This window comes from Esox lucius, chromosome 6, assembly GCF_011004845.1.
Source record: "Esox lucius isolate fEsoLuc1 chromosome 6, fEsoLuc1.pri, whole genome shotgun sequence".
NCBI classification, from domain to species: Eukaryota; Metazoa; Chordata; class Actinopteri; order Esociformes; family Esocidae; genus Esox; species Esox lucius.
The window spans coordinates 13,426,672-13,443,700 of NC_047574.1; the positions used below are offsets into that span (position 1 = coordinate 13,426,672).

The 17,029-nt window shown below is 42.1% G+C and overlaps 1 protein-coding gene across 3 annotated transcripts in view; it reads left to right on the forward strand.

Annotated features, from left to right (window-relative positions):
* Positions 1-17,029, forward strand: part of slc8a1b (solute carrier family 8 member 1b) — a 132,223-nt gene that overhangs the window by 102,245 nt on the left and 12,949 nt on the right. For all 3 annotated transcript variants that reach the window (XM_010889118.5, XM_010889117.5, XM_020047599.3), the window contains exons 4-5: positions 746-894; positions 6,991-7,090. In XM_010889118.5, the coding sequence (XP_010887420.2) occupies positions 746-894; positions 6,991-7,090 (249 nt within the window). The remainder of the gene's footprint in view (positions 1-745; positions 895-6,990; positions 7,091-17,029) is intronic.

A 17,029-nucleotide genomic window follows, 5' to 3' on the forward strand; every position in this document is an offset into this window, starting at 1 on the left:
CTAAGTTAGAAAGCTTCCATGAAGGGGGAACAAATTTAGGATATTTTAAAGAAACAAATGCATCTGTGAAAAAAAATATTTTCTGTTTCAGTTTTTTTTTTTGCTGTCAGCTAATAAACCTCATTAACCTGTTACCAAACAATTAAATGACGTGACTTACAGTAAATGGAAGACAGCTGGCTTCCATTGGTTTTGACAACGCATTTACCCGAGGCACTTTCTGTTCAGAGGATTTGAAGTACATTTCTCTGATACTTTAATACATATTAAAATTAAAAATTTTTAAACTCTCTGTTGATTGTTGGCGGTAGTCTTCCACTGTTGATGTGGTACATCATACTGGTGGAAATACCACTGTATAATGGAAATTAAACATTTCAAGGGCTGCATTAAAATTCTTCTTTTAAACCAAAGTGGTCCCAACACAGAGTAGCTTCATCTTGGCGCACTTCACATGTTTCCTGAGCCACACTGAGCCAAGCTTACATTGGCAAGGCCTCTGGTAGACGCAAATGCACATGAGTGCACCGTTGGTTCTATAGCTCCCTCTCAAGGTTAACATTTGTTTTCGCAAAGACAAAAACTCACACAGAAATCGCACTCCACAAAATTATACTAATGAAGGTACGGATCAATAAGCACGACCGGTCAAATGTAACGTTGGAGGCTAACAAACCAACACCACTCAACATGTCTGTTGTCATGGGTGTCAATTACAATCTATTTTGGCTCTTCTATCGCTCAGCTGCGGAGGCGGCTGTGAAGGAGGTGGAAGAAGAGGTGCCGCTGACAGGAGAGGATGACGAGGAGCAACGCATTGCTGACATGGGCCGACCCATGCTTGGGGATCACGTCAAGCTTGAAATCATCATTGAAGAATCCTACGAATTTAAGGTTTGTACCTAATCTACTCCTCAGACTTCTCAGTTGGACATAGACCATAGAGTGATTTACATATAAAGATGTGCGCATTATGCTCTCTTCAGCCCACACACTCTTCAGGCAAACATTGATGTGATTTTCCTGAATATTTGTGTGTGTGTGTGTGTGTGTGTGTGTTTGCTTGCGTGTTTATTCTGGGTGGGTGGGTGTATGTGTGGGTGGTTCAATGTGTCTGTGTCTGTGTGTGTGTGTGTGTTTGTGCATGCTCTTTGCTCCCTCTCTCTCCCACACACACTGTTCCGTCAGACATCGACAGATAGGTTGGTGCTTGTGTGCACTTGACGGATCGTGTCCTGTTCTCACTGTGAGGTTGGTTGGCAGGCTGAGGAAGTTTAACTGTGCCTAACCTTAGAGAGTCATGGCAAGTGGCTGTTTCAAATGAGCTTCAACTTTTAGACAGCGGTCAGAAACTTCCTTCCAGAGTAAAGTTAACTAATATCAAAACTGGGTCCTTTCTAAAACAGAATGGAATATACAGTGGGGAGAACAAGTATTTGATACACTGCCGATTTTGCAGGGTTTCCCACTTACAAAGCATTTAGAAGTCTGTCATGTTTATCATTGGTACTCTTCAATTGTGAGTGACGGAATCTAAAATTAAAATCCGGAAAATCACATTGTATGATTTTTAAGTAATTAATTTGCATTTTATTGCATGACATAAGTATTTGATACATCAGAAAAGCTAACTTAATATTTGGTACAGAAACCTTTGTTTGCAATTACACAGATCGTATGTTTCCTGTAGTTCTTGACCAGGTTTCCTGTAGTTCTTGACCTTAGTTGCCTTGGCTGTGTGTTTCGCGTCGTTGTCATGCTGGAAGACCCAGCCACGACCCATCTTCAATGGTCTTACTGAGGGAAGGAGGTTGTTGGCCAAGTTCTCGCGATACATGGCCCCATCCATCCTCCCCTCAATATGGGGCAGTCGTCCTGTCCCCTTTGCAGAAAAGCCTCTATGCTTCACGGTTGGGATGGTGTTCTTGGGGTTGTACTCATCCTTCTTCTTCCTCCAAACACGACGAGTGGAGTTTAGACCAAAAAGTTCTATTTTTGTCTCATCAGACCACATGACCTTCTCCCATTCCTCCTCAGGATCATCCAGATGGTCATTGGCAAACTTCAGACGGGCCTGGGCATACGCTGGCTTGAGCAGGGGGACCTTGCGTGCGCTGCAGGATTTTAATCCATGACGGCGTAGTTTGTTACTAATGGTTTTCTTTGAGACTGTGGTACCAGCTCTCTTCAGGTCATTGACCAGGTCCTGCCATGTAGTTCTGGGCTGATCCCTCACCTTCTTCATGATCGTTGATGCCCTACGAGGTGAGATCTTGCATGGAGCCCCAGACTGAGGGAGATTGACCGTCATCTTGAACTTCTTCCCTTTTCTAATAATTACCAAGCTGCTTGCCTATTGTCTTGTAGCATATCCCTGATGTCCTTACACAGCTCTCTGGTCTTGGCCATTGTGGAGAGGTTGGAGTCTGTTAGATTGAGTGTTTGGACAGGTGTCTTTTATACAGGTAAGGAGTTCAAACAGGTGCAGTTAATACAGGTAATGAGTGGAGAACAGGAGGGCTTCTTAAAGAAAAACTAACAGGTCTGTGAGAGCCGGAATTCTTACTGGTTGGTAGGTGATCAAATACTTAATTTGCAATAAAATGCAAATTAATTATTTAAAAATCATACAAAATTTCTGTACATGCTTTGTAAGTAGGAAAACCTGCAAAATCGGCAGTGTATCAAATGCTTGTTCTCCCCACTTTATATTGCCACTCTATAAGATTCCCCCTCTACTCCTCTCTGTTCTTCGGGGGCTGAAAGACCTCAGACCATCTACCTTGGGTTAGTGCAGTGGATTCATTCAGGAAAGTCAGGAACATCTTTAAAATCAATAAATTATTTCAGAGGCCCAGGCAGAACTGGCGAGAGTAGTGTAGTTGTACATTACTGAATATACCAGAGTACAAACCATCCCACAGTTGACATTCCAGAGTTTTGGTTAACTCAATTACCTTTGAAGTTTCTTTCCAAAGAAAATATGGACGTATTGGATTTTCCTTCTGATTGTGATTGAAGAGATAGGGCCTCTTGAGGAATTGGGTTCCTTCCAGCTGTCATCTCAGTTGCTAGTTAATAGATTCGTCTACAGGAAGACATGGAGGGATATATCGAGAAGTAGGAGCAGGGGCGTCCTTTTTCTGGGATAGAAATACATTTTTTCCAGTTTGGTAATTTATACAGACTGTGATGAGGATTGATTTCCTCAGCATGCTAGGAAGAGAACCTGCCTATCAAAGACACGGTTGCTTATGGATGCAGCTAAAAGGCCAAACTTTTGGTCTCTGACTGCCTGGTCCACAATATGATCATAGTATGTGGAAATTAACACTGATATATTAACACCGATTAATATAGTTATTATAGAAGATGACCTACAGTTAGGTCCAGAAATATTTGGGCACTGACACAATGTTCATAATTGTGGCTCTGTACGCCACCACAATGGATTTGAAATGAAACAACTGAGATGCAATTGAAGTAAAGACTTTCTGCTTTGATTTAAGAGGTTGAACAAAAATATTGTATAAAACGTTTAGGAATTGCAACCATTTTACACAGTCTCCTTATTTCACGGGTTCAAATGTAATTGGACATATTAACACAATTATAAATAAAATGTTCATTTTTAATACTTTGTCAAGAATCCTTTATAGGCAATGACTGCTTGAAGTCTGGAACACATGGACATCACCAAACGCTGGATTACCTCCTTTGTGATGCTTACCAGGCCTTTACTGAAGCTGTCTTCAGTTGTTGTTTGTTCATGGGTCTTTCTGCCTAAGTTTTGTCTTCAGCAAGTGAAATGCATGCTCGATTGGGTTGAGATCAGATGATTGACACGGCCATTACAGAATATTCCAGTTCTTTGCCTTAAAAAGTCCTGGGTTGCTTTCACAGTATGATTTGGGTTATTATCCATCTGTAAAGTGAAGCGCAGTCCAATCAATTTTGTTGAATTTGGCTGAATCTGAGCATACAATATATCCCTATACACTTCAGAATTCATCCGGCTGCTTCTGTCTTCTGTCACATTATCAATAAACACTAGTGACCCAATGCCATTGGAAGCCATGAATGGCCATTTTTCCTTCCCATCATTCTGGTACAGGTGGATCTTAGTTTCTTCTGTCCAAAGAATGCTGTTTCTGAACTGAGCTGTCTTTTTAGTTGTTTTTTGGCAAAGTCTAATCTGGCCTTTCTATTCTTGTGGCTTATGAAGGCATTGAACCTTGTGGTGAGCCCTCTGTTTTTGCTCTTGTGAAGTCTTCTCTTTATGGTAGACTTGGATAATGATATGCCTATATCCTGTTCTTCTTTACCATGGAAAGGATCCTACAATCATCCACCACTGTTGTCTTCCATGGACGTCCAGGCCTTTTGTGTTGCAGAGCACACCAATGCGTTCTTTTTTTCTCAAAATGTACCAAACTGTTGATTTCGCCACTCCTAATGTTCCTGCTATTGCTCTGATATATTTTTTGTTAGTTTTTGCAGCTAAAATAACAAAACTTGTGTCAGTGTCCAATTATTTGTTATTATTTGTATGGGCAGAGCTAACAATATACAGTGGATATAAAAAGTCTATATATAAAAAAATGGTGGGTTTTTGTGATGTAAAAGAATCAAAGATAAATCATGTCAGAACTTTTTCCACTTTTAATGTGACCTATAATGTGAACAAATCAATTGATAAACAAACAAATCTTCGAGGTGAATTTTTTTTAAATAAAAACCTTACAACCTGGTTGCATAAGTGTGCAACCAGGTTAATTCTGTATTCAGAATTAACCAATCACATTCAAACTCATGTTAAATAGAAGTCATTACACACCTGCCATCATTTAAAGTAACTCTGATTAATCACAAATAAAATGTAACTGTTGTAGTAAGAATTTCCAGACATTTTCTTAGTTGCTTCTCAGAGCAAAAGCCATGGACCTCAAAGAGCTTCCAAAGCATCAGAGGGATCTCATTGTTGAAAGATATCAGTCAGGAGAATGGTACAAAATAATTTCCAAAGCATTAGATATACCATGGAACACAGTGAAGACAGTTATCTTCAAGTAGAGAAAATATGGCACAACAGAGACATTACCAAGAACTGGACGTCCATCCAAAATTTATGAAAAGGCAAGATTCAGGGAGGCTTCCAAGAGGCCTACAGCAACATTAAAGGAACTGCAGGAATTTCTGGCAAGTACTGACTGTGTGCTACATGTGACAACAATCTCCCGTATTCTTCATATGAATGGGCTATGGGGTAGGGTGGCAAGACGGAATCATTTTCTTACAAAGAAAAACATCCAAGCCTGGCTGAAGTTTGCAAAGACAAACATCAAGTCTTCCAAAAGCACGTGGGAAAATGTGTTATGGTCTGATGAAAACAAGGTTGAACTTTGTGGCCATAATTCCAAAAGGTATGTTTGCGGAAAAACAACACCATACCCACAGTGAAGCATGGTGGTGGCAGCATCATGCTTTTGGGCTGTTTTTCTCCAGCTGGAACCGGGGCCTTAGTCAGGGTGGAGGGAATTATGAACAGTTCCAAATACCAGGCAATTAAAGCACAAAACCTTCAGACGTCCGTTAGAAAGAGGAAGATGAAGAGGAAGTTCACCTTTCAGCACGACAATGACCCAAAGCACACAAAAGCACCAGAAGAAGATTAGCGGTTTGGAATGGCCCAGCCAAAGCCCAGACCTGAATCCAATTGAACATCTGTGGGGTGATCTGAAGAGGGCTGTGCACAGGAGATGTCCTCGCAATCTGACAGATTTGGAGTGCTTATGCAAAGAAGAGTAGGAAAATATTGCCATGTCAAGATGTGCCATGCTAATAGACTCCTACCCAAAAAGAGTGCTGTAATAAAATCAAAAGGTGCTTCAACAAAGTATTATTTTAAGGGTGTGCACACTTATGCAATCAGGCTATTGCTATTGTTGAAATTTTTCCCCCTCAAAGATTTCAGTTTGTTTTTCAATTGAATTGTTCACGTTATAGGTCACATTCAAGGGGGAAAAAGTTCTGACGTGATTTATCTTTGTCTGATTATTTTACATTACAAGAACCTGGCAGGGGTGTGTATAATTTTTACATCCACTTCAGTTAAATCGGACAGGGTTTCAGAAGGGCTTCGGTTATGGCACAGCTGTATTTGTAAAGGCACTCTACGGCTTGTCAAATGGCGACAGAACCTTCTTCTGTTCCTGCTGTACTCTCTCGTAAAAAATTTGCTCAAACAAATCGAAATAATTGTTCATGAAATTTAAAGTTATATGTTTGTAGAACTAACAGATTTGGGGTAAGTTAAACATATATCTTTTACCAACTGCTTAAAATATCGAGAAACCATGAACAAATCTTTTCAACCAGATTTGAGTTGTACTAGCTAAAATGAATTGTGAAATATACTAAACCCCAAACCCAATATAATTGCCATTTTCAGTGAACTCTAGAGTTACCATGCATGACTTTTTGTTAATGACACAGACATGGTTATTGAACTCATTCATTTTTGATAATTTTTCCTTCATGTGAGTTCCTAGACAATTGTTTTAAATGTTTAACTCTGAATGCCTTACATACCCAATGAAGTATTGCTTTGCATAGTGCAGTGGCCAGAAAGTCCTGGTTTCTTGAAAAAAAAAATCAGAACATTATCAGTTACCGCTATCAACATGCTTCTTTAGCGGTATTTAATATCTGAAAAATGTTATTCAATATTTGTCCTATTTAAGCTTGTAGACTAAGTGTAGGGCAGCAGTCCTAGTGGTTAGAGTACTTGTTTGAATTCCAGAGTGGACAAAGTGACAGATCTGTCATTGTGCCTTAGGCATGGCACTTAACACTGACTGCTTCTATAAGTCATTCTGGATAAGATTCTAAATCACTAGAATGGAATCACTAATGTATGCCATGATTCCCTATATGCGCTACTACAGTAAGCACTTCCTTAACTCCTTATGGTTTTTGTTCCCTGTTCAGAACACTGTGGACAAGCTGATAAAGAAGACTAACCTGGCCCTGCTGGTGGGGACAAACAGCTGGAGAGATCAGTTCATTGAGGCCATCACTGTCAGCGCTGGTGAGTTGAACATTTAAAACACATCTATCCGGGAATGTGAATTTGTTCAGTGACCATTTTAGGTGTGTGGTCAGCCTGGTGAAGGCATTAGCAAAATATGTTCAGCCAGGAGTGGCTTCTATTAGAAGCTGTACATGCCAGGATTATACAAGCAATGTCTTTTATTAACTAATTAGAGTTTAATTATGTAATAACCCATTTATTACTAATACTTTGTGACATAGGCAACATCTAGTATTGCTGACAAATGACAGTGATTAACATCTCTTTGCTTGCTCTTCTGGGTTTTAGGCTAGTGTCTGTATGTTCATCTTATTTTAGCTGTATTAAATCCATTTAATTGCTATTTAAAATAAGTTTGATTGATTGTTTGATTTGAGAGGAATACGCTTATAACCCTGAAAACAAAATATTGTTAGTGTTTATGTGTCAGAGTGTGTGTGTTTGTATGTGTGTGGTGCGTACGTATATGAAACTGTGAATAGATGTGTGTGTGCGAGTGTGTGTGTGTGTGTGAGCATTTGATCTAAAGAGAATTTGGCAGCTAGCTTAACAGGGTGGTCACTGAGGCATTACGTTATTGTGTCATGTGTGGAGACAAGTTTGGTTTAAGGATGAATGTGTTTTGTGTGTGCATTTTTCTTTATCTATAGAAGTGTGTTGAAAACATTGTGTTGAAGTGTGTGTGTGTGTGTGTGTGTGTGTCAGTGTGTGTGTGTCTGTGTGTCTTGGTGCTCTAGTTAGCCATTGTGTTGTTTAATCTCTGTTCCCTTTCTGGCTCAATTACAGTCATGACAATCCTTGTATCATCACTCTGATCTGGGATTAGGCACTGCGTTGACGTTTTGACTGCAGCGGAGTGTGTGTGTGAGAGAATGTGTGCCTGAGCATGTACACACACGTGCTACTGTATGTGTCTATGTTAGTGAGATAGAGAGACATTAAGAGAAGGAGAGGGAGGGAGAGAGAGAGAAAGAGCAAGGTGTGTAACTTGTGAAAGATGGTTTCCAAGAGGAAGAGGCTCCCTCAAAAGCAAGCATAGCATTATCTTAGACATATGGTGAACTTGCAGTACAGACATAACCGAAACAAAGTACCTTGATCCGAGTCAGACCAAAAACAGACTGTCCCCATGTCCACATTGTAGGTGGTAATCCTTCAGTTTCTTACCATGTAGCCACTTAGCCTCTTGAAAATGTGGCATTTTAACATTGAGTCCTAACACTCAGTGGTTGTTGAATTTTTGCATTCTTTGTTATTTTCATAGTACAATCGTACTACCACGGCCACGGCCCCTTTAAAGCACAGGCTAAAGCTAGTGCCCCAGGACATTGAAAAAAAGTATATACACATATCTTATTAGATAAAAAAAAAACAAGATATGCCAAAACAAAAAGCCCAAACTTATTTCAGTAAGCCAGCCAGTTCCCAAGTTCCACTCAGCCACTGACTGGGAGTGAAAGTGCCACGACCACTTAGATAATCCATCAGCAAAAAATAGGCTATCTACTATTTAGCCTGGATCACGTCACAACGGCATCAGATGACCTCACAGCGGAGGGCCAAGATTGGATCCCTTTAAGGGGTTCTCCCAAACACATGGGCAGTGTACAGTGTATAGGAGTTAACTTCATTTACCATGGCCAGAGGGACAGAGCTCATGTTAGTAGCCTAATGTACAATTCAACATTGCATGTGGGATTACTAATAATGTTTAGGTGTGGTGCTGTTTCTTTCATTTAAGACCTGCCGGGAGCGACGTGTTATCACATTGGCTAAATAAATACAAGTGGGGACATTGTGTCTTCGTTTTTAGGGAGCTTTCCGAGCCCTTGATTTTTCAAGACACCCACAATGCATCTGTGCTCCGATGTGAAGGAAATTTGGGCAAATCAGCAAACTGCACTTTGCTTCATGTAATACTTTGATATAAGCTACCAAATGCCGTGTGGGGGGGCTCATAAATGTCTGTATCCCAGGGGATTTACCCCGACCAGGTTAAAACAGCCCTGCCTTCAGTAGCATAACATCCAACACCCCCAGCACTTGGGTCACATGGATGTTCTGGTCAATAGTTGCACATGGTCACATGGATGTGACACAGTCTGTTCTGCTGGTCTGTCAGCACAATCTATCTTCTACCATGTACCTTACCCCACAGGATGTATTTAAGAAAACTTAGTAAAAATGTATTTAATGTGGCACAATACGTCATCTGTTTTTATCAGCACAGTCTGTGACCTAAGAGTTAGGTGAAGAGGCACATTAAACAGAGCTGTTAACCTCAAGTCTACTCTGAACAGCCCCCAGACACAGCCCTGACCTTCCCAGCCATTAGAGCCCAATGCCAGTAGAGCATGTTCCTGTCTCTACCCTAAGCTATTGTCCTACAGCAGACCTTATTTTAGTCCGATTCGACTTAGCCTCCTGGCTCACCCAGGCACCAACTTGTCACACTCCTTTTGTTTTTCTGCTAAAAGCTGCTTTGCTGTCAGTGTAACTATGTCTGTGTGTGTGTGTGTCCTCTTTTGTGTGTGTGGTTGTGTGTGTATGTTGCATGCATGATTGTGTGTGTTTGCGTGCATGATTGTGTGTGTGTGTGTGTGTTTGCATGTGTGTTTGCATGTGTGGTTGTGTGGTGTGTTTGTGTGTGTGTTTGCGTGTTTGGTTGTGTGCATGGTTGTCTGTGTTGTTGTGTGTGTTTTTCGTGTGTGGTTGTGTGTGTGGTTGTGTGTGTGTTTGTGTGTGTGTGGCTGTGTGGGTGTGTTTGCGTGTGTGGTTGTGTGTGTAGTTGTGTGTGTGGTTGGGTGTGTGTGTGGGTGTGTGCGTGGTTGTGTGTGTGGTTGTGTGTGTGTGGTTGTGTATGTGCGTGTGTGGTGGTGTGCGTGTGGTTGTGTGCATGCATCACTCTCCCTCTGGACCAGCTGCTGTTTAAAATGCACATACAGTCATGAATTACTGATCCCCCTCGCTTCTCCTTCCCTCTTTCCTTTTCTTTCCTTCGCACTGCAGACCCTCCGATTATATTTACACTGACGCCAGTGGAGAGGGAGAGTGTCAGGCCGCGCTGAATTTGCAGCGTTAGCCTACTCACAAGTTAGTTAAAGACAAATCATTGGCTTCACATAGTGACTTGGCCCAGGGCCTTGACGAAGACCGGGTGTGACACTTTCTCCGGTCGCTGGGTTAGTGGCTCCTCTAGACCTGAGAGCCTCTTGGAATCTGTGTGTGTGTGTGTGTTTGGGTGTTATTTAACAAAGTGACCTTAAAGAAAATGTAGATGATGTTGGTGAATTGGGTGTTTGTGGTTGTAAGGTATTTGCACCACACAATAGGCCTATACAGTGTCTAAATACCTGTCCAAAACCTGTCTTGAAAATAAAACGTTATACATTATACTGTAGTTGAACAGTTACACAGGTCAACAACAAATGCTAGAATTTGTGCACCTCGTATTTCTTGACAAACTCTACATAATGAAGTCACTTTTTTACAAAAACTCTATACACTACCTATACAATAGGTTGAACGAGTGGTCATAGTAAATCAAATTACCAGCACAGCACAACCCATTGACTATACATTAGAATTAGCTAATTATCATTATTGGAATTCTAAGCAGTTCTCATTACTAAAGACAGACCTTTAAAATGATGTGGTAAAGATAAATGTGTGTTTTGGTAATGAGGCCCTTAAAATGTGTGTTTAGGTAGTGAAGCTCAATCTACAATTAATAGTACAAAGCCATTATAGGTCAACAATTGATCAAATAACTAAAACCCATTCAGGCCTTCGTGATTGGTAATGGGATCACAGATTTGTTCTCAGTTTGAGAGTTTTGGTATAGAGATGCCAAGGGTTGATTTACTTTTTGTATAGAATCTGAACCTTATCCTAAAGACACATGTCCAGTGTGTGTCAGTCTAAGAGTCTCAGAGAAAAGCCTGACAGTCAGCAATAACTCCCACGACCGTCTTTGTGATTTCGTTTGATTAATCTGTCCGGTGTTTTGGCCATTGGAGGATGCATGTGAGTGTGTATGTACAGTATAACTGTCCTCTCTGTGACCTGTCAGGGACAGCCACACTACTGAGCTGCTGCAATGCTAGATGATTCATTTATTTGACCACCACCACCACCACTGAAGAGGGGAGAGACTGCCGAGTTGTGACAAGAAAACAGGGACTGAATGACTGCAGAAGGCCTCCCTAGGCCAATCTCAGTTAACTTCAGTGACACAGCAGCGTATGTGCTCTTCACAGCCTGTCAAAGACAAATGATTACTGATGAACTCTTTGATGACAAACCTCCATCCAACGCTGAGTAGTCGTAATACAGACTGAGTCATTGATGAAGTTTAGGGTGAGGAGTTGGCAGGGACACAGATATGCCTTTAGTAGCCAGGGGAGAGGGGAAACACCAGCAAGCTTCTGCATATAGGAAAGTGTGTTCCTAACATGATAGAGAAAGAGAGAGAGACAGAGAGAGACAAAGACAGAGAGAGACAAAGACAGAGAGAGAGACAAAGACAGAGATGGAGACAAAGGCAGAGACAGAGATAGAGACCGAGATAAGAGACAGCGATGGAGACAGATACAGATACAGGCAGAGAGACAGACAGACAGAATGCGAAATAGAGAATAGTTACTGTATGTTACTTTCTTGTTTGTTTTTGTGGCAGATTTGCAGTCATCCCGCAGGATTCATCCAATTAACTGTGACTGCATGGGGAGAGATCGTCTCAGTCTTATCTCTTTGCCTCAACTAACTGGTTTACTGGCTCAGTTAGCCTATGGATCATTTAACCTATGACTCGGTTAGCCTCCAGATCGGTAGTGTTTAGTTTGGCAGACTGGCTGGCTTTAATGCTAGGGCCTGGACCACCTTGATCCATGGTTGGAGTTTCAGCTGAAAATGTAATATTGGCGTCCCTCATCTGGTATGTGAACACACACAGTTAGAGGTCTCTTGCCTTCTCTCTATCTACTCCCTCTACCTCTCTCTCTCTAACCTCTACTTCCTCTGGCTTAACATGGTAACTGAACAGCCGGGACAGTGAAGTCTGTGGATTTAAACGTTCAGTGTGAATTTAGTACTCCAGTCCTGTGCCTGTCCTGACCGGGCCTGGCAGTAATAGATAGTTCATAACAATCACCCCCCTTCACTGACTTACCACCGTCATCAACAACCTGCAGACCCTTGCAGGTGGCCAGAATTAGGCCAGAGATTCAGTTTTCCTGCTTTGTACAGTATTTCTCTCGTTCTCCAGCTCATGGTTTTGCATTTGTCAGCGCAATTGAGTGTGTTGGCATCTGTGTGCTCATGCCGGTGTGCATAATTTGTATATGTGTATGCGTGTCCTGTAGCATATGCTGTGTTTGTGGACCAGGTGTGACCAGCACAGCAGTGTCCAGCGTATTTTACGCCCTTCCAGTCTGCCACACTACCTGCACACAAACCGGCTACTAGAATGTCTGGGGATATTGCCTGACCTCACCCCTGTCAACACATCTCACAAAGGAGAATTAGTAGGGTTCAGACTTACATCACGGCTAGCTATATGCTAAAACAGACAGACAGCAGCCTTCGGTATGTTATCTTGGACGTTGTTGTTGGTGTTAAGGTTGACCCACTCCCTTCCCACCAGGTGAACATTGCAGTGATGGTCTATTATAATTCCTACAAGCTGTTTGTCATTTTAGAAATGAGAAACTTTTCAAATGCCCACAGGCACATGGCTGGGCAGGGAGTGGGTTGAGGTAGCCGTGGCTAATGAAGAATTCTCCTCAGATAAAGTGTTTGGTGCCTGCAGGAAAGAAAACCAGTCTATTTACTTGTGCTTCGTGTGGACGTGTGTGTGTCTTTGTGTGTGTGAGTTTTAAAAAGGTGAAATCACATTTCCTTCCTATCTGTTTTTTGTCAATATGCTGTGGAGTATCTCTCCATCGTACTCTCTCACTCTCTGTCTCTTATTATGTGTTTCAGTTGTCAGAACAGTTGATATCTATTTTGACAGACTGCACACATCATTTCGACCGAGCGTTTCCAGTCCTCCATCTCGCTCTCCCAGCCTTAGGAACATTACCAGCAGTAGAACCCAGAGGATAATGGTTCCCTCTCGTCATCTCTGTCTCTTTCTTTCTGTCAACTGTGTGTGTTTAATGATGGAAAACCACAGGCAGGGATGAGAGCCCCAGAGTAGAGCTCTCTAAGGTTAGAAAGCAATTTGCTGCTCCTGGCCTGGCCACTGTTGGTCTACTGTATAGCTCCAGTCACTATAACTATCCTGCGTTTCTTCTAGGAGCCCCTCCACTTCATTCTCATTTATATTACTAGCTTCATGTTTCGCTCCTACTCGATTATCTACCTCGACTTGTGAAAGAACAGCTGATGGATTTGAAATGGTGAAAGGAAAGAAATGGATGTAGAAAGGGGAAAAGGGTTAATTGCAGGGAGCACAGTTTGAAAGGAGTGGTCGATAGACAGATTAGAGGAAATGATAAGGGAGGAGAGGAGAGAGGCAGCAGCAGAAAGACAGATGGGATGAAGGGGGTTACGGGCCGATGAGAGGAGTGGGAAGGGGTACAGAGTGATGGATGACGAGACAGGAGATGCCGGTTGTAAAGATTAGGACTGTAGTGGCGTAGGAGGTTGGATGTCATGAGAGACCCCTCCCCCTACTGACTGGCTCAGGTCTCCTCCACACTCTACTAAACACTAATTACTAACAACACACCACCAACATTCATCTTCTGTCAATGCGTGCTTAGGTGTGTGTGCGTGTGCAGGTTGTAATAAAGTGTGTTCTACCATTACTCCTTTAAAGGTTTTTATTTGCTTTAGAGTGAGAATGAAAGGGGGGTGTCTTTGTGTGTGAGTGTGAGTGTGTGTGGGTGTGTATGAGAGAGAATGGCCTACTGTCTAACCCAATCCACTTGCCTGACTGCTCAAACTGAAATGTTCTGACTGCTCGGACTGAATTCATTCACAACATATTTCAATGTTCTTATTCCATTTCAGATTTTAGACAGGTAAAACGTGTCCTGAATAGTTATGAGTAACTGGCAAGGGTTATGTGACAAAAAGTTACCAGTATTTGCCACTTATCAACAAAACAAAACACTATTATAATAATATAACTATTATAATAGACAGTGGGTTGTGTGGTAATAATATCTATATTTGATGTATTATTCACATTTTGAAAAGCTTATGACATGTCATGCACTACGATTCTTGTGTACTTACTGTAGCACTGGCTACTTATTTTAGCTAACTACTGCTATGTGTGTAGTGATCTGCGCACTTTGATTATATACGATTGTAAAAATAGACTAAGCTAAATGATTGTGATTGAATAACAACATGGTCCGACCAACCAGCGAGTGTTGCATCAATCATAACTAGATTTTGTAATGATGTGCTCTAATGATACTTTCTTCAAGTTTGAGCGTAAGCTTCAGGGACCACATTAGCATCATCATGTTTTATCGAACATGTCAAAGCATTAGGATGAAGTAGAGATCAAGTCAAATGTAAACATTAAGTCTGTAATGTAAGCATTAGTCCAACCAGGTTTAACCAAGTGAGCCAAAAAAAGACACTTCAACCATTCTCAACTGGCCACACAACCATTGTAAACGAGCTACCCCTGCTGTTGATCTGAGCCCAAATACTGATCCGGGAATGGCAGCATTTGAGCCGACGTCAGTGGGCTGCTGCTAACAGCTTAGCTTCCTCCACTGACAATCTGCCTGCCCCACACGGGGCACAACCTAGTGATCCTCTGCTACACAACATGCCTGAATGCCATCCTTGACAACATTCTAACTATTTGAGCTATACAAAGGGTACCAATAACAGCTCCCCATTGCTGTGGAGTTTGCTTCTAGTACATTCTTAGGTCAGTTACACAGGCGAAAGAGTTACATTCCTGTAGTTTAAATACCTAGCTACTTTAAAAGCACTACTGATGTGCATCACAAAAAACACATTGTGTAATGAGATTTCAAACATTCAATTTTGATTGGAATCCTGGGGAGACTCACGTGTGAGCTACTGTGCTTGTCAGCCCATCTGGCTGCTGAGATTTGGAGAGAAGACAGGGTCTCTGTCAGCAAAGTGGCAGAGTAACTCTGGCATGCTAATGCCCAGATGTGCATGCTAGGAAGGGAAATGGCATCTAGCTTGTAGCTTGTAGTTGTATTGTAGTATTTGCCTTTAGATTCTTTCTTTATTGATCTCTTGTTATGGCTATGAGGCCACAGCTTTGAATTATGTAAATCCTCCCCCTCCTCTGCCTTTATGATAGCTGGATGAGTGCCTTCTTTATCATCCTTATGCATATTTTTCATCAGGCACTTCTGTAGCCAGCCAGGAAGAAGGGCTGTACATCATCTCAGTAAGGACCTTCTTGTCATCTGGCAGCCGTCCTCCCTTTAGCAAGATCTCTTCCCAGCATGCCCAGTAACTGCCTAAAATGACTATCTTCCTTCTCTGACTGTTACTCTGCCTTTTAGTTCCTTTGTCCTTCCGCCAAACTCTGTAATAGAACCCTTCACAACCCCCTTGAAGCTCTGATAAACCCTTATCGTCTCCTGCCTTGTTCCACACCGCTACCTGTACCAGCTCTCAGAGGAGAGCACCCAGATGCACCCCGGTCTATCAGAGAAGAGTGCCCCGTTACATTCATTGAGCAGCAGTAGACACACCTCACAAATACATCTGCCAGCTCCTGACATAAGACAACCTCCTGGGAATGATTCCTTCCTCATAAAATCCTGTGAAGTGGATTTCCCTCCTTATTTCTCCCTGTGGTGTCTCTGTGAGAGCTAGTTTGGGAGTGCTCACTGTTAACACCAGCCTCTCAGGCGGTTAGCACATGGTGCCTCACTGTTGATGTTCTCCCTCAGGGAGATGGCATAACAGACTGACTGACAGGCAAGTAGGCAGGCAGCCAATTACGCATTCAGACAGGTGGACAGACAGATCACCGAAAGGAGCCGGGGTATAGTGCTGTAGAATCAAAAGTAGATGGGGAAACATGCCATATTATATTCATACCTCACCATCTTATGAATTTGACTGATTATGTCTACTATACGGGGAAGAGTTAATGGTGATTTAGAAGCCCTGTGTGAAAGGTTCACCTTCGGGTGTCTGTCCTCTCCGTTAACTATCACTGCTCAGAAAACATGAAGCTGTTGCATGACTGGGTCCTTAACTCTGACCCAATTCAGATGTTCAAAACTCCTTGGTTTGGACAGGGACAAGCTAGCACACCCCTCACCTGCAATAGTTTGCCCCCTTTGTGGTACTTCTGCAGATTTCAGTTGCAGTTAATTCCTTAGTTTTGCTTATCCATAAATGCATGTTTTGTGGAAAACTCTGTGTAAAATAGTAATGGTAGAGGAATGTTTTGTTAGTACTGGGAGGCTCACTGCTGTGTGTGAGAGCAGCAGAGGAGAAATTAATATATAGTGAGCTGTCATGTAATCATTACATGTACTCTCCCATTAGCATGGAAACATAAAGATGTCTGTGGGATAGGCACAGATGCTGTGTAATGGAAATGGATTATGTACCTGGGCAGTAGCTCCTGCGGTGTCGAATCTCTCTGTATTACACACCCACACAACTACAAACACGTTATCACATAGCCATTCTATTACACACACATTATCACATGCCCACAGTATTACAAACCCATTATCACATGCACAGAGGATTACACACACGCACATTATCACATGCCCCCACTATTACACTCACACTATGACATGCCCACAGTATTATTGGGGTGATTAGTTGGCAATGTTGGTATAAAGCCCGATGGGAAATGTAGCCATGACACCTGGGTTAAAACCCCTACCTTTATGATAAGACCCACCAGCTCTTTACTCACCAGGGAGTTAGGAGTCCGGTTTAACATCCTACCCA